Source organism: Lepus europaeus, chromosome 10 (assembly GCF_033115175.1).
Source record: "Lepus europaeus isolate LE1 chromosome 10, mLepTim1.pri, whole genome shotgun sequence".
Classification (NCBI taxonomy): domain Eukaryota; kingdom Metazoa; phylum Chordata; class Mammalia; order Lagomorpha; family Leporidae; genus Lepus; species Lepus europaeus.
In genome coordinates this window covers 71,412,268-71,434,648 of record NC_084836.1, presented here as the reverse complement: position 1 = coordinate 71,434,648, position 22,381 = coordinate 71,412,268, and the positions used below count along the sequence as shown (strand labels likewise).

At 45.1% G+C, this 22,381-nt stretch overlaps 2 protein-coding genes across 2 annotated transcripts in view; one reads left to right on the top strand and one right to left on the bottom strand.

Annotated features, from left to right (window-relative positions):
* CCNT1 (cyclin T1) overlaps positions 1-18,646 on the bottom strand; it is a 31,050-nt gene extending 12,404 nt beyond the window's left edge. The window contains exons 1-5 of the mRNA XM_062203754.1: positions 18,375-18,646; positions 16,315-16,396; positions 7,041-7,169; positions 2,860-2,920; positions 1,022-1,084 (exon numbers count right to left, since the gene is read on the bottom strand). Coding sequence (XP_062059738.1) covers positions 1,022-1,084; positions 2,860-2,920; positions 7,041-7,169; positions 16,315-16,396; positions 18,375-18,535 — 496 coding nt within the window. The 5' untranslated portion in view covers positions 18,536-18,646. The remainder of the gene's footprint in view (positions 1-1,021; positions 1,085-2,859; positions 2,921-7,040; positions 7,170-16,314; positions 16,397-18,374) is intronic.
* Positions 18,647-18,939: 293 nt separating this feature from the next.
* The window catches only part of SPMIP11 (sperm microtubule inner protein 11), a 46,569-nt gene continuing 43,127 nt past the window's right edge, over positions 18,940-22,381 (top strand). Inside the window, exon 1 of the mRNA XM_062202237.1 lies at positions 18,940-19,043. The gene's annotated coding sequence lies outside the window, so the exon portion shown is untranslated. The remainder of the gene's footprint in view (positions 19,044-22,381) is intronic.

Here is a 22,381-nt window from a genome sequence, read left to right as displayed (position 1 = left end):
TCAAATAAAATGGAACTAAAAAATAAATAAAATTGCTGCTATATACTTATGATTTGGTGACTTTTCAAAATATGCCCCCAGTGGCCGGCGCCATGGCTCAACAGGCTAATCCTCCGCCTTGCGGCGCTGGCACACCAGGTTCTAGTCCTGGTCAGGGCGCCAGATTCTGTCCCGGTTGCCCCTCTTCCAGGCCAGCTCTCTGCTATGGCCCGGGAATGCAGTGGAGGATGGCCCAAGTGCTTGGGCCCTGCACCCGCATGGGAGACCAGGAGAAGCACCTGGCTCCTGCCTTCGGATCAGCGCGGTGCGCTGGCCACAGCGCACCAGTCGCGGCGTCCATTGGAGGATGAACCAACAGCAAAGGAAGACCTTTCTCTCTGTCTCTCTCTCACTGTCCACTCTGTCAAAAAAAAAAAAAAAAAAAAAAAAAAAAAAGAATAGAACAAAATATGCCCCCAGCTTTGACAAATATCCTCAAGAGTTTAACTCTCCTTACCTGGAACACATCTAAAAACATTAACTATGAGAACCCAATAGAAAAACTTCAATTCAGCACTACAGATTTTAAGACAAGCAGGCCTTCTAACTTTTGACCAATAGCTGTGTTGTGGGATTTCCCATAACAAATCAGAGTCTCTAAGCTGTAAAACAATTTCTTAAAGATTTATATATTTATTTGCAAGGCAGAGAGAGGCAGAGACAGAGAGCAGCAGAGACAGAGAGAGAGAAAGCGAGTGAGCGAGCAATCTTCCATCCACTGGTTCACCCCCCCCAAATCTCTGCAACAGCCACAATTGGGCCAGTCTGAAGACAGGGGCAAGAACTCCATCCCATGAGTGGCAGGAACCCAAGCACTGGGACCATCATCTTCTGCCTCACAAGCACATTAGCCAGAAGCTGGAAAAAGCAGAGGGAGGACCTGATTCCACACACCCTGACCCGGGACATGGGAACCCACTGCACCACAATGCCCAATGCTGCACAGCAATCTAGACAGTCATCTCCGGCTGGGATTCCTTACCTCGAACAAGCTGAGTGCACTTGACCACATGTGTATGTGGGTGATCTATCGTTAGTTCAAAGCCTTCAAGAGAAAAAGAAACTGGTCAAAAAATGCTAAACATACCAAGAGGATTTATACTTCTGTTTAAACTTTAGTGCTCACTAAGGACCTCATTCATTTCCCTCTCCCTCAATCACTGAGAGGCTAAAAGGGGCTGTCTTCTCTCAGACCTATTGATTATCTCCAAAGTTGCTGATGCTTAGAACAGAGCCAGCAAGTACACAGAACCAATGAGCAAACGAAAACCTCCTTTTCTAGGGACGACAGAACACAATACAAAATTGGAATAAGTTGCTCAATCAACGACCACCTTCCAAACCTTAATCTTGAAAAAGTTTTCAAGCCTTTCTTCTCTTAGCTGTTTTGTTCCTTATCATCATCTCACATAGGTACCACTTACCATATCCAACCCCAAATGGTCTTTACCATAACTTGACAAAATCAGTGTGCTATAAAAGTTATTTATTTTCTCTTTGAATATAACTAAAATTTCCAAGAAAACATATTCTATTGTAAAATTTACATGATGTAAATTATTCTAATTCTGTGAATTAGATCTTACTGGTTCACACATTAAAATATTAATAAAAATTTATTCCACCAGAGTATCATTGTCTTCCGAAGTATGATTACCTTGAAGAGCAAGGAAGTTAACTAGCAAGAATTAACCTCAAAGATAAAAGAACATCATCAGAGTTGCTCATCCAATCCCTGCCTGAATTCCTAACCTTCTACTTTATAGTTTTAAAAAACTGGCCCACATTGTGGCATAGTGGCAAGTCCTCACTGCTCTGCTTCAATCTAGCTCCCCGCTAATGGCCTGCGAAAAGCAGCAGGAGAGGGTCCAAGTGTTTGGGCCTCTGCCAGCCATATTGGAGACTCAGATGAAGTTCCTGGCTGTTGACTTCAGCCTGGCCCAGTCTTGGCTGTTGTGGTCATCTGGGGAAGGAACCAGCAGATGGAAGATATCCTTACCCCCCACCCCACCACTGCCCTATCTCTCCCCCTTTCTCTGTAATTCTTTGAAATAAATAAATCTTTAAAAACTGGCTACCAATTTTAATAAATACTGTTCTCCAAACACAATGACAAGCAGCTCATAACAATCCACAGAACTGAAAAGGTTCTGGAGACAGTTCTTGACAATATTTATTTGGTTAAAGATTGGCAAACCTGGGGCCGGCACCATGGGGTAGTAGCTTAAGCCTCCACCTGCAGCACCAGCATCCTATATGGGTGCCACATATGGGTGCTGGTTCACATCCTGGCTGCTCCTCTTCCAATTTAGCTCTCTGCTAGTGGCCTTGGAAAGCAGTGGAGGATGGCCTGCCCCTGCACCCACAGGGGAGACCTGGAAGAAACTCGAGGTTCCTGACTTCAGATAAGCCTAGCTCCAGCCATGGCGGCCATTTGGAGAGCAAAGCAGTAGATGGAAGTCCTCTCTACTCTGTCTCTCCCTCTCTCTGTCTGTAACTCTGCCTCTCACATAAATAAATAAATCTATTTTAAAAAGTTTACCAACCTTAAAAAGCATACCATGAACCCTAGAATACAGAGGAAAAAAAATACCACTAATTTATGCTTTTTCAAAGATCAACTGTGCCTATGTTCTCTCTATGGTACAGACCAGGGTTAAAACTCTAAGCTCTACAACCTCTAAAACCCGGACACAGATGGATATTTTGCAAAAACCTTTCCAAAGGATTGTCTTCCTGTTTCCATCCGACAAACCTAAAAATCAGATGATTTAATTATGTACATAGTTTTTGAGGTGTGTTGAAGGAAAATATACATACCTAAAGTTTGCAAAATTATGCTTTCTAAAATCACCAGATCTTGAACTTGTTGTAAGTAAGCCTAAAGATGAGAAGACAGAGAAATTATTTCCTGAAAAGCATAATATACAAAATGTAAACAATTCTAACACGCTCTCCCAGAAAAAAATGAATAAATAAAAAACAGGGATAAAATTAGAATGGTATAAGGTAGACAAGGAACTGGTATGCAATCCTTTTCTCCATGCCCACTCAATACATTTTCCTTTAGAAAAAAAAAAAAAAAAGTGAAGTAATACATTGAGAAATAATTGTGTAGTGATAGAAAAAGCCCCAGAGATTTTGTTCATTGCCTTCTTACAGTACAGTAATATTTTAGTCAAATGTTTGACTCTCATTGAATAACTGTTTGGAGCAAAGCTAAATTTCTAAAAATTAATACAAGAGTTCAAAGGAAAAGGGAATAAACAAAAAAAAAATTGAGATTATTCCAGTCAAAAAAAATCAGGTTTATCCCACATGGGCTAGTGAACACTTTTTTTTTTTAAACAATAGCTTTTTCTTTTTCTTTTTTTTGACAGGCAGAGTGGACAGTAAGAGAGACAGAGGGAAAGGACTTCCTTTTCCGTTGGTTCACCCCCCAATGGCCGCTGCAGCCGGCGCGCTGCGACTGGTGCACCGCACTGATCCAAAGCCAGGAGCCAGGTGCTTTTCCTGGTCTCTCATGCAGGTGCAGGGCCCAAGCACTTGGACCATCCTCCACTGCACTCCCAGGCCACAGCAGAGAGCTGGACTGGAAGAGGAGCAACCGGGACAGAATCCAGCACTCCGACCGGGACTAGAACCCGGGGTGCCGGTGCTGCAGGCGGAGGGTTAGCCTATTGAGCCACAGCGCCGGCCACTAGTTAACACTTTAGATGTAGTTAGTCTAAATTGAAATGTAAGGGGCTGACACTGTGGCATAGCAAGTAAAGCCTCCATCTGTGGTGCTGGCATTCCATATGTGCAATAGTTTGAGTCCCAGCTGTTCCACTTCTGATCCAGCTCTCTGTTTTTTGCCTAGGAAAGCAGTGTTAGATAGGTTAAGTCCTTGGGCCCCTGCACCCACATGGGAGACCTTTAAGAAGCTCTGGGCTCCTGCCTTTGGCCTGGCCCAGCCCCGGCCATCACGGCCATTTGGGGAATGAACCACGATGGAAGACCATTCTGTCTCTCTGCCTCTGCAACTCTGCCATTCAAATAAATAAATAAATCTTTAATAAATGAATAATTGAAATGTGCTATAATTATAAATTACACACTAGATTTTAAAGACAGTTAAAAAAAATAGAGAATACCTACAGAAGTTTTTTGGTTTTAAGATTTTTTTTTTTTTTTTTGACAGGTAGAGTTAAGTTATAGACAGTGAGAGAGACACAGAGAGAAAGGTCTTCCTTCCGTTGGTTCACTCCCCAAATGGCCGCAACAGCCAGAGCTAAGCTGATCCAAAGCCAGGAGCCAGGTGCTTCTCCTGGTCTCCCAAGCGGGTGCAGGGCCCAAGCACTTGGGCCATCTTCCACTGCCTTCCCGGGCCACAGCAGAGAGCCGGACTGGAAGAGGAGCAACCGGGACTAGAACCCGGCACCCATATGGGATGCCAGCGCCATAGGCAGAGGATTAACCTAGTGCGCCACAGCGCCAGCCCCCTCAAGAACTCTTTAATATTGATTACATGCATGCTAAAATGGTAATTTTTATATATACTGGGTTAAATAATTAAAATTAATTTCTACCTTTCAATGAGGATTTTTAATAAAATTAGATGAAAAGTTAATTCTTTTAAAATGTATATGCAGCTAGAATGGGCCGTGTGCTGTAGTGGGCTAAGTCACTGCTTAACCCACATCAACTGCATCTCACTATGGGATAGCCTGGTTTGGGTCTGGCTGACTTTGTGCTTCTAATCCAACTTCCTGTTAATGAGCCTGGGAGGCATCAGATAACTTGGAATTTTGGTTCCTTCCATGCATATGAGGGATCCAGATGGAGCTTCTGGTTCCTAGCTTTAGCCTGGCAAAACCTTAACTGCTGCAGGTATTTGGGGTATGAACCAGTGGATGGAAGACAATTGTGTCTTTATCTCCCTCTTTCTGTTGCTCTGCCTTTTAAATAAACAAATCTCTTTTTTAAAGAATTATTTTTTATATGATCCAGCATTCCAATATTCTAATATGGGATTTGGGCGTCATAAGAGGCACCTTAATACACTATGCCATAATGCTGGCCCTATTTTTTTAAATCACACATCCCATATTGGTGCCAGTTTGAGTCCCAGTTGTTCCACTTGTGAACCAGTTCCCTGCTAATAAGCCTGGAATAGCAAGGGAGGAAGGCCCAAGTGCTTGAGCCCTTGCATCCACATTGGAGACCCGGAGGAAGCTCCTGGCTTCAGTCTGGCCTAGTTCTGGCCGATAGTTCCATAGGGGAATGAACCAGCAGATGGAAGATTTATCTCTCCCTCTCTCTATAACTCTGCCTTTCAAATAAAATAAATAAATCCTTTAAAAAAAAAAAAAAAGGGCGGTGGGGGAGAAGAAGTAAACAAAAAACTATGTGAACATGCATAAAATAAAGAAAATATATCAAACTGTGATAACTAATATCCTCTTGGAAGGAGATGAGTTTGTTGGTTTTTTTGTTTGTTTGTTTTTGTCTTAAGATTTACTTTATTTATTTGAAAGGCACAGTTACAGACAGAGAGAGGGAGAGAAAGAGAGCAAGGTCTTCCATCTGCTGGTTCACTCCCCAGATGGACACAATGGCCAGGATGGAGCCAAGCTGAAGTCAGGAGCCATGTACTTCCTCTGGATCTCCTGCATGAGTGTAGGGGCCCAAGCACTTGGGCCCTCCTCCGCTGCTTTCCCAGGCACATTAGCAGGGACCTGGATAGGAAATGGAGCAGCCAAGACTGGAATAGGCCTTCATATGGGATGCAGCCGCTGAAGGCAGTAGCTTAACCTGCTGCGCCACAATGCCTGGCCCAGAGATGAGCTATAAGTAGACTGTTTCTTAACTGTATTCCTTCAAAATAAGCTCACAGAATTTTTATAATTGCTTAGAAAATTTTTTAAAACTAGTAACAAGATTCACCTAAGGATTCATAACAAAAATCTGTAAGAACATTCTTCTTACAGTGATGAAAAGCCACAAATGACCTATTCTTAACAGAGAATGGCAAAATATATCAACAGAGAGATACATTCCTACATATATGATGAAACACTATCTAGAAATTTTTAAAAAGTAAAGCACACCCAGCTACTCCACTTTCCATCCAGCTCCCTGCTAATGCACCTGAGAAAGCAGAAGATGGCCCAAGTCATTGGGCCACTGCATCCATGAGGGAGACCCAGAGGAAGCTTCTAGCTCCTGACTTCAGACCAGCCCAACTCCAGCCATTGTAGCCATTTACAGAGTAAACCAGCAGATGGATGATTTCTTTCTGTCTCTCTTTCTACAACTCTGAATTTCAAATAAAATAAATCTTTTAAAAATATAATAAAAATGGAAAAATAAAAAATAAAAAGTTAAGAATTAATAGCATGGAGTATTGTAAATAAAAAAAAATACAGAGTCAGCACTACAGTGGAGAAGATTGAGCCTCCATCTGCAGTGCCAGCATCCCATATGGGCACCAGTTCAAGGACTCGGCTGCTCCACTTCCAATCTTGTTTCCTGTTAGTGTGCCTGGGAGAGCAGTGAAAGATGGCCCAAGTATGTGGGCCCCCTACACCTATGTCGGAGACCCAGAAGCCGCCTCCTGGCTTCTGGCTTCAGCCTGGCCCAGCCCTGGCCATTGCAGCCATTTGGGGAATGAACCAGCAGATGGAAGATTTCACTTTGTCCTCTCTCTGTATGTCTGACTTACAAATAAATAAGTAAATAAAATCTTAAAAAATACATGCACATGTACCTATTCATAGAAAAGCTGGAAATAATAGTGGTTCTCATATATCTGTGCTTCAGCAGTCTAAAATATATTTATTTTTCTGCATTTTCTAATTTTACTACAATGAATACAATGAACTTGTATGATTCTTTTTTGTTAATAAAAAGACAAACACTAAAGTTTCTTTAATTTCCAATTCAAATTTCAGTAAATTAAAGTTGCAAAATTTAGTTACAATCAAAATAAAGAACAGACGTGTAATTAAATTTCCTACCTCACTTCTGGTATCAGGAAGCGATTCCTGTGGACGGAGACAAGTATGTGCCACCTTGATGACATGTTCCAATTTTTTTGGCTGTTCTTCTACTTTAGCTGCTAGAAACAAGGCTGCTGGAGCCACAGACTGCATAAAATGAGAAAAGAAATTATATTCATTATTTATTTCTAGATCAAAGCACAACAAAAGAGGAGCTAAGTCTCAAATCAAGTTCTTTGCTTGGGTCACTGTCTTCACTTCTTTATATTTTCCTCCTACTTATAAGATCTTCAACTCTCCTATGGATTAATCCATATCCACCTGCAAACGCCAATTCTCCAACAAACTTTCAATAAAAGTTATGTATGGGAGAAGCTACTAGATAGAAGCAGACTGTATTTTTTTTTTCTTTTTGACAGGCAGAGTGGACAAGTGAGAAAGAGAGAGACAAAGAGAAAGGTCTTCCTTTGCCGTTGGTTCACCCTCCAATGGCTGCCGCGGCCGGCACGCTGAGGCAGGCACACCGCGCTGATCCGAAGGCAGGAGCCAGGTGCTTTTCCTGGTCTCCCATGCGGGTGCAAGGCCCAAGCACTTGGGCCATCCTCCACTGCACTCCCGGGCCACAGCAGAGAGCTGGACTGGAAGAGGAGCAACCGGGACAGAATCCGGCACCCCGACCGGGACTAGAACCCAGGGTGCCGGCGCCGCAGGCGGAGGATTAGCCTATTGAGCCAAGGCGCCGGCCAGCAGACTGTATTCTACTTAAAGTAAGTTTCCTGGGGCCAGTGTTGTTGTGTAGCAGGTAAAGACGCTGCCTGAGATGCTGGCATTCCATATGGGAGCCGGTTCATGTCCCGGCTACTACACTTCTAACCCAGCTCCCTCCTAATGGCCTGGGAAAATCAGCTCAAGACGGCCCAAGTCCTAAAGACTTAGGTCCCTGCCACCAACATGTGAGACACACAGGCTCCGGCCTGGCCTAGCCCTGGCTATTGCAGACATCTGAGGAGTGAACCAGTGGATGGATTATCTCTCCCTCTCTTTCTCTCTCCCTAACTCTTTCAAATCAGTAACTAAATCATTTTTTAAAATCTTTAAAAAATTAGTTTCCTTATAAACTTGTATCAAATCACTATATTTTTTAAAGAAATAAATTGAAATGTCCAGAATAGGTAAATCCAGAGATTAAGTTAATGGATGTGGAAAGAGAGCAAATGGGAGTGAATGTTAAAGGTAAGGAGTTTCTACAGTAATATCAATCTCTTGGGATTAAAACAGTGATGATGGCCGCACAATTTTATAAATGTACTAAAATCAATGAACTGTATACATAAAGCAATGAATTTTCCTATATGCAAATCATCCCAGTTATTTTTATAAGTATACATAAAATATTTTTTAAAAGAATACCAGGCATAGTGTTAAACTCACAAGATGATTTATAGAAGGCATGTGGAGGAAAAATTTCAAGCCAATTCAGACCTAATTACATTAGAACAACATAACATAGATATGGCCTGATGATCTGGAAAATCTCAGGAAACAGAACTTTTCTTGAATCTCAAGAAAACTTCAATGAATCAACGATAGCAATGGGGGGCCAAGGTATGGCGCAGCAGGTTAAGCCTCTGCCTTCAGTGCTGGCATTCCACATGGATGCTGGTTCAAGTCTCTACTGCTCTACTTCTATTTAAAAAAAAAAAAAAAAAGATTTATTTATTTATTTGAAACTCAGAGTTACACAGAGAGAAGGAATGGCAGAGAGAGAGAGGTCTTCCAACCGCTGGTTCACTCCCCAATTGGCCACAATGACTGTAGCCACAAGGAACCAAAGCCAGTAGCCAGGAGCTTCTGGCCAGGTCTTCCCATGGCCTGGGAAAGCAGTAGAAGATGGCCCAAGTGCTTGGCCCCTGCACCCATGTGGGAGACCTGGAAGAAGCTCCTGACTCCTGGCTTTGGCCTGGCCCAGCACCAGCTGTTTAGGCCATTTGGGAAGTGAACCAGCGGACAGAGGACTCTCTCTGTCTCTCCCTCTCTCTTCTGTAACTCTGCCACCCCAGTGAGTAAATCTTTAAAAAAAAAAAAAAAAAAAAAGCAAGAGCTAGATCTTATGAGCCAAAGGAATGGACTAATTTAATATCTATTTCATTTGCTGACAAGAGCTGCCATTCTAATACTTATTTGTAGCTCCACTGTTACCTATGTTATACTTTTCTATAATATATTTTCTTTTCTTTTTTTTTTTTTTTTAATTTTTTTTTGACAGGCAGAGTTAGTGAGAGAGTGCAGGGAGACCAAGAAGAAGCTCCTGGCTTTGCAGCAATTCGGGGAGTGAACCAGTGGATGGAAGACCTTTCTTTGTCTCTCTCTCTCTTTTGTCTGTAACTCTACCTCTCAAATACACAAATAAAATTTTTAAAAATAAAATTTAAAAATAAAATAAAAAATCACTTGGGGGACTTTCAAACCTGCTCCCTCCAAAGAGTCTGATTTATTTCAAAAAACAAAAAAATTCAGGCCCTGCGTTTTGGAATATAAAATACAATATGGTGGCCAGTGTTCTGGTGTAGCAGGAAAAGTCCCACCTGCATTGCCAGCATCCCATGAGCGCCAGCTTGAGTCCCAGCTGCTCCACTTCCAATCCAGCTCTCCTTTATGGCCTGGGAAAGCAGCAGCAGATGGCCCAAGTGCTTGGGCCCCTGCAACCACATGGGAAACCTGGAAAAAGCTCCTGGCTCCTGGCTTCGGATCGGCTCAGCTCTGGCCACTGTGGCCATCTGAGGAGTAAACCAGCAGACAGAAGACCTCTCTCTCTCTCTCTGCTTTTCAAACAATCTTTATTCAAAAAAAAAAAAAAATGCAGTATGAACACATACACACATCCCAATAGTAGTACAGCATAATTTATATTTCCCCCAATTCAATTAATGAGGTTAAATTTCTTCTCAAACAAGACTAAATGCACCCCATAATATAAGTGAAAAAAAAAATATGTGAGGGGCATGTGTTTGGCACAGCAGGAAAGCGATGGTTGGGACACTCATATCCCATTCCGAAGAAAGGGTTAGTCCATGTTCTGCTTCCAATTCCAACTTCAAGCTAATGCACTCCCTGAGAGGCAGCAGGCGATGGTTTTTTCAGCCACATGAGAGACCAGACTGAGTCCCATGCTCCTGGCTTCAACCTGGTCCAGGCCCTGGCTGCTGCACACATTTGGGGAGTAAACCAGCAGATGGGAGATTTCTTTCTCTGCTTTACAAATAAATAAATTTTAAATTATTTATCTGTTTATTTGAAAGTCAGAATTACAGAGAGAGAGAAATCTTCCACCTGCTGGTTCAGTTGAAGACTCTTCCAGTTCTCCTGGGCCTCCTACATGGGCAGCAGGCGCCCAAGCACTTGAACAATCTTTTGCTGCTTTCAGGCCATTAGCAGGGAGCTGGATTGGAAGTGGGGCAGTTGGGACTCGAACCGGCGCCCATATGGGATGCTGGCACTGCATACCATGGCTTACTCCACTACAGGGAGAGACAGAGAAAAAGGTCTTCCATCCACTGGTTCACTCTCCAAATGGCTGCAACAACCAGAACTGCCGGACCAATCCGAAACTAGAAGCCAGGAGCTTCTGCTGGGTCTCCCATGTGGGTACAGGGGCCCAAGCTTTTAGGTCATCCTCCACTGCTTTCCCAGGCCATAAGCAGAGAGTTGGATCGGAAGTGGAGCAGCTGGGACACGAACCAGCACCCATACGGGATGCTGTCACAGCAGGTGGAGGCTCAGCCTACTATGCCACAGCACCAGCCCCGAGATAATTTTTTTTAAAGAAAGAAACCAATGATTTAACCATGTCCATTAAAGAAAGAAGATATATTTCAATGAAAAGGCAAGTACTCTACCTTCCAGGGTATTAGAAATACACTGCCTTTTTGTATAAGTGGTGGTTACATTCACAAACATAAAAATTAAGAATTGATTTACATGCTTCTCGTTTTTGTGCTTTACTGTTATACCTCAACAAAAACATTTCCAAAAAAATGAAAGAAAGGCACGAGCTCTAAACTCCAAAACACTATAAACAAAGAGACAGAACAAAATGGAAAAAGTATTCACAAGTGCTTTGACCCCATCACCCATGTGGGACACATGGCCTGGGTAGCTCTGGCAGTTGTGTGCATTTGGGGAGTGAACCCTCCTTCCCTCTCTCCCTGTCATTTTGCCTTTCAAGTGGATGAAAATAAACATTTTTATTAAAAAAACTCATATAAGTAAGATAATCAGACTGGCGCTGTGGCTCACTTGGCTAATCCTCCACCTGTGGTGCCGGCACCCCGGGTTCTAGTCCTGGTTGGGGCGCCAGATTCTGTCCTGGTTGCTCCTCTTCCAGTCCAGCTCTCTGCTGTGGCCTGGGAAGGCAGAGGAGGATGGCCCAAGTGCTTGGGCCCTGCACCCGCATGGGAGACCAGGAGGAAGCACCTGGCTCCTGGCTTTGGATCGGCGCAGCGTGCCGGCTGTGGCAACCATTTAGGGGGTGATGCAACGTAAAAAAAGGAAGACCTTTCTTTCTGTCTCTCTCTGTCTAACTCTGTCAAAAAAAAAAAAAAAAAGATAATCAGAATCAACAGTAATTTTTACCCAGTTCTTCCATCTCATAGGAATAATGACCAAAAAGAAAAAGAAGCTCAACTTTACTAACTTAAGAATTACTTTTTCAGATTTTATTGATTTATGTGAAAGGCAGAGTGACAGAGAGATGACACACATCTGCCGATTCACTCCCCAGATGACTCAACAGCCAAGGTTAAGGCAGGCGAAAGCCAGGAACATGAACAGCAAGATCCCAAGCACTTGAGCCATCATCTGCCTCCTAGGTGTGTTAGCAGGAAGCTGAATCAGAAACACAGGGCAGCCAGGACTGTTAAACTGATGTGAGATAAACAGGCAGGAAGTTAATTTAGGATTACTGAGCTGGAAGTCACAAGCTCCCATGTGTAACTCTATCAATCAAAATGTCCCCTTTCCCAGGATGCATCCATTTCATACAGGACCTGAGGGAAGATGCCATGAATATATTATATCGAGCTCCATGATGAACTTGTAGAAGTGTCATATATTTCCCAGGTAGCTTCACACGTGGAGAGGCACCACACTGAGCTCATAAAGGAGACCAAAAACTAGAAAGGGCTTTCTCTTCTGCCACAAATCACAGCTGGAGAGATGGCCAGACACTTCTGTCTCCCTTCCTCCATGTTTCTCCTTTCAGGCAAATCTTCTAACCCACTGCCCTCTCATGACAGGTGTTTCTGTGTGGGACAACCCATGCTCACCTGAATATGTGTGTGTTTCTCACCTTTTAAATACACTTTCTGTCAGCACTTAGAATGTGTATCTTTGTGCATGACAGGGACCTGGAGTTAAAAAATAAATACCCATACTCACCCACATCAAAATCAGGCACTTTGATATGGGATACCAGTATCCCAAGCGTGGCTTAACCTGCTACAACCCAAGACCCAAACCAATTTAAGATATTTAAGAAAGTAATTTAGGACCCCATGCATCTTATTCAACAATGTAGCACTTGTACTTGACAACAGTTAGTACTTAGTATTTCTTAGAGTAATGAATATTTGTTGTTTGTCAAGGTATAGAAAAAAGGAACCTTACACATAGAAACAATGTTGATGTTTCAGTGGGGCAAACTGACACAACAAAAATTTTACACTTTCTTACCTTTGGCCAAAGCAATTCCACCTATAAGAATTTAAATTAAGGGGCCGGGGCTGTGGCATAGTAGGTTAAGCCTCCACCTGTGGTGCCTGGTATCCCATATGGATGCCGGTTCATGTCCCGGCTGCTCCACTTCTGATCTAGCTCACTGCTAATGCACCTGGGACAGCAGCTGAAGATGATGCAAGTCCTTGGGCCCTTGGACCCACATGGGAAACCTGGAAGAAACTCCTGGCTCCTGGCTTTGGCCTGGCCCAGCCTTGGCTGTTGCAGCCATTTGGGGAACAAATCTGTGAATGGAAGATCTCTCTATCTCTCCCTCTCTCTCTGTAACTCTGCCTTTCAAATAAAAAAGTAAACCTTTTAAAACAATAAGAAAGGTAAGGAAGGTAAGGGACAGTGTTGTAGCATAATGAGTTAGACCACCGCCTGTGTGATGCCAGCATCCCACAAGAAGAGCTGGTTCATGTCTGGGCTGTTCCACTTCTGATCCAGCTCCTGCTAATGCACCTGAGAAACCAGCAGAAGACATGCAAAGTGTTCAGGTCCTGCCACCATTTGGGTGACCTGGTTGGAATTCCAGGTTCCTGCCTTTGGCCTGACCCAGCCCCAGTCGTTGGCAGCCATCTAGAAAGTGAACCAGTGGATAGAAGAGATCTCTATCCACCACTGCCACCCCACCCAATCTGTAACTCTGTCATTCAAAAATAAATTTTTTTTAAAATCTTAACTCTTGGTTCCCTGCTGATTGGACCCTGGGAGGCAATGGTGATGGCTCAAGTAACTGGGTCTCTGCCACCCACCTGGAAAATCTGGATTGGGCTCCTAACTCCAGCTCCCAGCTTCAGCCCCAGTCCCACCCATTGCAGGCATCTGGAGAGTGAATTAGCAGACAGAGTTCATGCACTCCCCCCACCCCCTCTCTTTCTCTCATTCTGCCTCTCAAATAAATAAATGAATAAATAAATAAATTTGACAGCTTGTAAAAGATTTATTCATTTAAAACATAAAGCAACAGAAAGAGAGTGAGACAGAGAAAGAGACAGCATGATCTTCCATCCACTAGCTCACTCCCTAAAGGGCCACAAAGGCCAGGGCTACGCCAGGATGAATGAAGCCAAGAGCCCAAAACTCCACCCGGGTCTCCTATGTGGGCAGCATGGGCCCAAGGACTTTGGCTTGCTGCTTTCCCAGGCATATTAGCAGGGAACTGGATCGAAGGCAAGGCATTCAGAACTCCAACAAGCACTCCAATAAGGAATGCCAATGCCATAAGTGGCAGCTTAACCTGCTGTTATATAACACCAGCCCCACTTTTTAAACTTCATTTCCTTCCATTTATTTGAAAAGCAGAGAGAAACAGAGACAAACCTTCCGCCCACGGTTTCACTCCCCAAATACCCACAACAGGGTCTCCCACGTGGGTGGTAGGGACTCAATTACCTACTACCTCCAGGGATCACATTAAGAGAAAGCTGGGACTGCAAGTGGACCTAGGACTCAATCCCAGTCACTGTGATATGGGATATGGGTGTTCTAAGCAACATGTTACTACTCTGTCCAACACCCACCTATAAAATTTTTCTTTAAAAATCGGGATTTTAAAGAGGACCAACAACCCCAAAGTAACTACTAGATTCTGGAAACAGTCATGACAGCCAAAAGATAACCCGATATGGGAGAACTGCCAGATCATTCATTAACAAGTTTACTGAAGATGCTTTGGAGAATACAGAAACTCTGTCCTTGCTGAACTTACTATATAGGAAATAAGGAAAGACACAATTCAAGTGGTTAATATGCCACTTGTGGGGCCAATGCTGTCGAATAGCGGGTAAAGCTGCCGCTTGTAGTGCCAGCATCCCATATGGACATTGGTTCCAGTCCCAGCTTCTCCACTTCCGATCCCGCTCTCTGCTATGGCCTGACAAAGCAGTAGAGGGTGGCCCAAGTCCTTGGGACCCTGCACCCACATGGGAGACCCAGAAGCAGCTCCTGGCTCCTGGCTTCAGATCAGCCCAGCTCAGGCTCTTCCAGCCATTTGGAGAGCAAACCAGGAGACGGAAGATCTGTTTCTCTTTGCCTCTGCATCTCTGTAACTCTGCCTTTCAAATAAACAAACTGATTTATGATTTCTTTATCCCCAAATCGTCTATCTTTATCATAATAAAAGGGAAAAGCCATAGAAAATCTTCGAGTTAGGAAGGCAGCTATGAAGTTCCTCTTCAGTTTCACAATATCCCATCTGGTGCTGTCAGACAGACTCTCCCAATAACAATGGTGTATTCTTTACAATCAGAGTAGGTATCAGGGCCAAAAACAGAAGAAAGTCAAGCTGGATGAATAATCAGAGACAGTTAGGAATTCCTAATCACACCAAAGGGTGTCCTGTGCACTCACTCCCAATCTGGATTCAACCAATTTTTTTTTTTTATATTTATTTATTTGAAAGGCAGAGAGGTCTTCCATCCTCTTGTTTACTCCCCAAATGGCTGCAACAGCCAGAGCCAGGCTGATCCGAAGCCAGGAGCCAGGAGCTTGCTCCAGGTCTCTCACACAAGTGCAGGTTCCCAAGGACTTGGGTCATCTTCCACTGCTATCCCAGGCCATAGCAGAGAGCTGGATAGGAAGTAGAGCAGAAGGGACTAGAACTGGCGTCCATATGGGATGCCGGCACTGCAGGCAGAAGCTTTACCTGTTACACCACAATATCAGCCCCTGGATTCTGCCCATTTCTTACTTTACAGGAGCTATATCTAGCTTCACAAACTCTCTTCCAAGAGCTTTAAAAAAAAAAAAAAAAAAAAAACTCAAAACCATCATCCCAAAGTAAAGCCTAAAACAAATTTATTCAAAAGCATAACCTTTTTCTTTTTACAAAAATAATGAAATCTCTGATGAGCAAACCATATAAAGTGTTCCTCAAGCTTATCCCCATTACCTTGGAATGTTTTTAAAACAAATACAGCCTTAGTGGACTACCACTATGCATTCACTTCCAAGCTACTTACTAATAATCTTAACTAGGACCATTTCAGGTAGCAAAACTGAAAGTAGCATAATTTATAATCTGTCCAGGAGGAAAAAAAAAAAGGTCTTTTACTGCTAACATCTTCTTTGTTCTGTTCTTAAAATTCATTTCTCGAGGCATTACCACATTTTGTACCTTCTAGATCCTCTGGGCATTGATTGGAATTTTGTAAAAGGTTTGTGAAAATCTAAATTACTTATATTCATTTGCTTTCCTGTGACATTATTATTTGCTGCTTTGAAAGCTCTACTGAAATATGATTTCCACTTTAATGCCATCCCCCACCACAAAAACATCTTTACACGTTTGATAATCTATTTCGTTACTAGAGAACCTACCTACTGTAAGGGTGCAGAAGACTACATTTCATAGGAAAATGGGAAAGCTGATTCAGAGCAACAGTGTAACACAGAATGAAAGTGAGCAGCAGAGTCCTCAAGTTCAAATCCCAGCTCAGTGGCAAAGACCAACCTGAAGAAACAGGTATGTAGAAGACTCACGAAGGGAACACCACGTAAGAAAAGTCATACTCACATTTCGATGGAACTGAGTGAAGGATTGGATCATGTAGAATCGATGCACGTATACTATAGCGGTGTTGATGGTCAGCTGCGAGCTGAAGTCCTCCAGTTAAGGCAAAAACAAGCAGGATACTTCCAGAAAACATAACCTCTGGCCCCTTCCAGAAAGACCAGAAGACCAAGCACGATAGATGCTCTTAAAGGAAAACCTACTTACCTCTCCAAATCAGAAAGCAGCCCATTCTCCTCCGCCAAATTATTAACTGCCAACTGGCACTGACCACAATGCCTTCCACATTTACTTACACAAGTACTCACTACAAATTCACCAAATTACTAAATTTCTCAGGCTGTGTGGCTCAATATGGCTTATAAACAAAACTATGTAATTAGGTTGTTTTTTTTGTTTGTTTTTTGTGTTTTTTTTTTTTTTTTTTTTTTTTGACAGGCAGAGTGGACAGTGAGAAAGAGAGAGACAGAGAGAAAGGTCTTCCTTTGCCGTTGGTTCACCCTCCAATGGCCACCGCGGCCGGCACACCGCGCTGATCCGAAGGCAGGAGCCAGGTGCTTCTCCTGGTCTCCCATGCGGGTGCAAGGGCCAAGCACTTGGGCCATCCTCCACTGCACTCCCGGGTCACAGTAGAGAGCTGGCCTGGAAGAGGGGCAAACGGGATAGAATCTGGCGCCCCGACAGGGACTAGAACCCAGGGTGCCGGCGCCGCAGGCGGAGAATTAGCCTATTGAGCCGCAGCGCCGGCCAATGAGCTCTTGAATGCTTTCACTCACCTTCTGAACATCCTGCAAAGATGATGCATTAGCTCAGGGTATCTCTTTATCATCATTTACAAGGTCCTCCCTGATGCAGCCATAGCCCTGGGGAGTATGTCACCACTATCTCCCTCAGCTTCCACACCCCAGCAATTAAGTTTACAGTTCCACCTCTCTCTGGCCACAGAGCAACCCCTGGGACTACCATTTTTCAAAACGCCTGATATTCATTCGCTGAAAATAAAATTGTTTTCATGTCTTACATCTTAAGGCCGTCGCAAACAACATGAGATACAGAAATGTTACTTAGCAACAAGGTGAATAACACACATATAAAAAGTTTCAAGGATACACTGAAAACCGGATCTCAGACAACATGGTTTAGCTCTGTACAGATCAGATGCTTAGGAAACAAATTCGATATGGAAAACAGGCTGGCAACAGAGGGCAACCCCTGCATTTCAGACTGGGCGCACCCCCACAAACACGACAGTCAGCAACCAATTACATGGAAGCTGCACTTCAGAAAAAAGTTTTCAGCCCACGACAGAAGCAGCTTGAAAACGACATTCTTCCCTCCGACGCAAAACAAACGTCTTCCGACAAGCAAATACATTCGGGCGGAAAAACAAAGCACGGAATTCGCTCAATTTTGAATTACGAAAGGAACGAATACACACTCAAACTCGGCGTTAGCGTTAAGCACCCAGAATCTCGCAAACGGTGGGAAACATGAGAACCACAGCTCTACGCAGACCCTACACACCCAACCTGCCATCTTTTCCTTCCTCGGAACTTCTAACAGCGCCCACTTCGACGTCTGGCCCCCAAGCAGCGTGGCGGACAAGGAACCGAGGCGGGCCAGGACGGAGGGAGCCTCTGACCAAGTTAAATCAGCACGCGGGAGCCACAGATTCGGAACCACTGCTTGGACACGAATTCTAAGCCACCTGTGCAAGGCTTTCGGGTACTGAATCGCTAACACGCCGAGTTTAAGGGGGACAGGCGTCAACAGTGAACCCTCCACCAGACCCCGAGGGCGTAAGGGAAAGGACAAGCTCAAAGGCAGCCGGCAGACCACGAGAACCGGTGGAAACACAAAGCCGGGAAGGGCCTGCATTCCCGGCAAGGGTGAGCAAGCGGGAAACGAACTCCGCCTCGCTGCCCTGGCGCCAACCCCGACTTTCAGCCCGCCCCGCGGCGCGCTCGCTCACCTAGCGCTCCGGCTCCTGCCCACCTCCCGTCCCCGCCCCGAGCCCGGCCGGCACCGACTCCCAGGCCCGAAGGCCTAGGCCGCAAGGATACACGAAAAGACGTTGACCCATGTCCTGAAGCAGATTGGCCGCCTGCTGGCGATAAGAAAGTTCTTTATCGGGGTCCAGGCCACACCGGCGGGATGGGCTGTTCTCCAGCTGTTCTCGAGTAAAATACCACCGCTTGTTGCTGTTCTTCCTCTCTCCCTCCATAGTGCTACAACCAGAAGGCAGCGGCAGAGGCTGCGAGCACTTCCCAGCGTCACCTACGCGGCGACACACATCCGCCGTGCGGGGGCAACTGCGACGTGACGAGTTTCCGCTAGGATTCGACGGCCGGCTTTGTGACACGCTTCCGCCGACGAAGCGGAAGTCTGAGCGCCCACTTCCGGAATGGCCATCGCGACGCTCCGTAGTCGGCTGCGCAGCCCGCGTACCGCCAGGAAAGACCTTGAAGCGAGGACGCAGGCGCCGGTCACGTGACCCCACCCCCACCCCACGCGCCGAGTAGGGCGGAGTCAGACGTTTACGTTTAAAAACCGCGTCTCTTCGCGCGAGAGCTGAGCTCGCGCTGGTTGGTCGCGGGGGGCCGCGAGGCGGTTCCTGGGACTGTTATGGTGGCGGCTCACGCCCACGCGCCGCTCGGTGGCTCCTGCGAGAACTTTGCTCGTGGCCGAAGTGGCGACGTAAAATGGGACGGAAGCAGAGCTTTGTAGAATAGGTGAGAAGCGAAGAGCGTAGCCGCTGTCGTACGGCGGAGACGTAAAGCCAGCAGAGGCGGGCTTTTTTTAATATTGCTGGTGGGTGCCGAGCACTGCCACTCGTTTGATCATCCACCTCGTAATAAGTAGCCCAAACCCGTGAGAACAGGAGCAGTGGTGGCCCGGGAAGGGGTAGCGTGAAGTTAGCAGCACTCACTCAGTGCTTGCCGGTCCCGAGCACGACGCTGACGTCTCCATGCGCCGTTTGCCTTCATCATCGTCATTCTTAGTAATATTTAATCCCCGTGTGCAGAAGGTTTCAAGCCGCACCCCTCGACGCGGGAGGTTCCCTCCACCACCCGCCATGGGCGCAAACTTGGGCCTTCCTGTCTCGGGTGGTGAAGTGGCTCCGACGTCTTGATGCTGGGCAAGAGGCCCCATTTCTGACTCTTAAAAAATGCAATTGTTAGTACCTACGTTTTAAGTATCAGGTTGTGAACGGGAGTAAATGAGGATTTAGTGAGTTTGCACTCGTACTTGAAACGGTCTGTAGGTCTCATTACGTTGCATAGTAGCCGAGAGCAAATACAGGACAGTGCTTTCATTTCTGTCCCTCCAGCTCCTGAGTAGTACAGCCCTGGCCCCTAGAAGATACTCAGACCATCAGCAAATAAACGTTCGTGACACCCTGGAGTATACAAACAGGCTGGTGGAATATCAAGGAGCTTGCCTTACACTATACTGCTAATACTTGTAGACTTTATTTTTTTTAAAGATTTATTTACTTATTTATTTATTTGAAAGGTAGTGATAGAGAGGAAGCTGCATCAGAGACTAAGCAGCCAGGGTGCCAGTGGCTGGTGCTGTGGCATAGAGGGTAAAACTGCCACCAGCAGTGCCAACATCCCATATGGGCGCTGGTTCGAGTCCCGGCTCCTCCACCACTTCCGATCCAGCTCCCTGCTATGGCCTGGGAAAGCAGTAGAAGTTGGCCCAAGTCCTTGGGTCCCTGCCCCCGCGTGGGAGACGGAGGAAGCTCCTGGCTGCTGGCTTCGGATCAGCTCAGCTCCAGCTGTTGCGGCAATTTGGGGAATGAACCCATGGATGGAAGACTTTTCTCTCTCTCTCTCTGCCTCTGCCTCTCTGTAACTCTGCCTTTCAAATAAATCTTTAAAAAAAAAAAGAAAGAAAGAAAGAAAACCAGCCTCAAGCAGCAGCTAACCTGCCATACCAAATGACATCCCCTAAGTGTAGCTTTTTTTTCATTTATTTTATTTGAAAGGCAGAGTTACAGAGAGGTAGAGCCGGGGGGGGGGGGGGGGGTCTCCATCCTCTGGTTCACTCCCCAAATGACCACAATGACCAGAGCTCAGGTCTCCCATGTGGGTGCAGGGACCCAAGGACTTGGGCCATCTTCCACTGCTTTCCCAGGCCACAGCAGAGAGCTGGATCAGAAGCGGAGCATCCAGGACTTGAATCAGCGCCTTTATGGGATGTCGGCACTGCAGGCTGGGGCTTTAACCCGCTGCACCACAGCAGCGGTCCTCTAAGTGTAGATCTTAAAAACAAGTTATTCTTTGCATTCTGGCAAGCTGCCTTCCTGCTTTTCTGGACCCACACTCAATTTACCTTAAGTTTGCATAGCTTTAGATAATCCTTTGTTTTGCTTTTATATTTTGGGTTTCTTTTTTTTTTTTTTTTTTTTTTTTGACAGGCAGAGTGGATAGTGAGAGAGAGACAGAGAGAAAGGTCTTCCTTTGCCGTTGGTTCACCCTCCAATGGCCACTGCGGCCGGCGCACTGCGCTGGTCCAAAGGCAGGAGCCAGGTGCTTCTCCTGGTCTCCCATGCGGGTGCAAGGCCCAAGCACTTGGGCCATCCTCCACTGCACTCCCGGGCCATAGCAGAGGGCTGGCCTGGAAGAGGGGCAACAGGGACTAGAATCCGGTGTGCCAGCACCGTAAGGTGGAGGATTAGCCTATTGAGCCACAGCGCTGGCCGGGTTTCATCATTTCTAACATTTGATTCTAATTCATCCTCAGAAGTATTTCATTCTATTTGAGGCCCTGCTCTGCTGTATACTGCCCATAATAACTCACTTCAGGTTATAAGCTAAAAAAACATTGATTTTAAACTTCTTCTATCACAGACTCTTTTCTTTTAATAGACTAAGCATTTTTTCAGTTACGGAGTCATGTATTGTTTCTTAAACAGCCAAAACTATTTCCCCAGGATTCTTCTTACCTAATTCTTTGACCTGTGTTTGATTCTCCACTTAATCTCTTGGATTAATGACTCCGTATTGAATTTGCCATTTCTATTGAGCATGCCATTCTTCCAGGAAAAAGTTCTGGTACCTGTCAGGCTCCAGGCAATGCAGCCTCTGCCCATGGCTTGCTACCCTGCCATACAGAACAGGGAGCCTGTCAAAGAAAAGACATATTCTTTTGTCTCAAGATGTAATTATTTGAAAGTAGGAAACAATAATAACATAATGCTAAATATGAGTTTGTGAGACAGGCCTGGATTCACACCCCAACTATTCTTCCCACTCTCCCCCACTCCCCGCCCACCAACCATCTTAACAATTTTAATTGTACAATTCAGTGGCATCAACTTTATTCACATTGTTGTACAGCAGACCTCAAGAACGTTTTCATCATGCACTACTGACACTGTACACATTGAACAACTCCCATTTTCCCTTCTAGCCCCTGGCAGCCATCATTCTAGTTCCCGTTTCTGTGGTGCTGACAACTTCAGATGCCTCAGATACGTGTATATAGAGTATTTGTGTCCCGTGATTGGCTTATTTCATTTAGTATAAAGTCCTCAAAGATGCCAGCTCTTCTTTTGGTGTGTTGTTGAATGATATCTCTGCATTCTGATAGAAGACCATCCGGCACATATTAGGTATTCAGTGCAAGTTATATTGTAAACATAACATTAGCCTTCAGATACAGTGCCCTTAAAGAACCACTGACAAATCTTAAGCCACAGGAATTTTCCTTTTTTAAAAAAAATTTCAATAGGATACAGGCATTGTGGTGCAGTGAGTTAAGCTGCCCATGTGCATATTGGAATGTCTGTTCCAGTCATGGCTTCTCTCCTTCCAATCCAGCTTCCTGCTCATGCACCTGAGAAAGCTGTAGATGATGGCCCAAGTACTTGGGTCCCTGCCTCCCAGGAGACCCAGATGGTGATCCTGGGTCTTGACTTTAGCCAGGCCCAGTCCTGGCTGTTGCAGGCATTGGGGAATGAACTAGCAGGTGGAAGATCTGTGTGTGTCTGTCTCTCCCTCCTTTACCTCTTCCTCTCTCCCTGTCACTCTCATCTTATTTTGCACTATGCATATGTCAT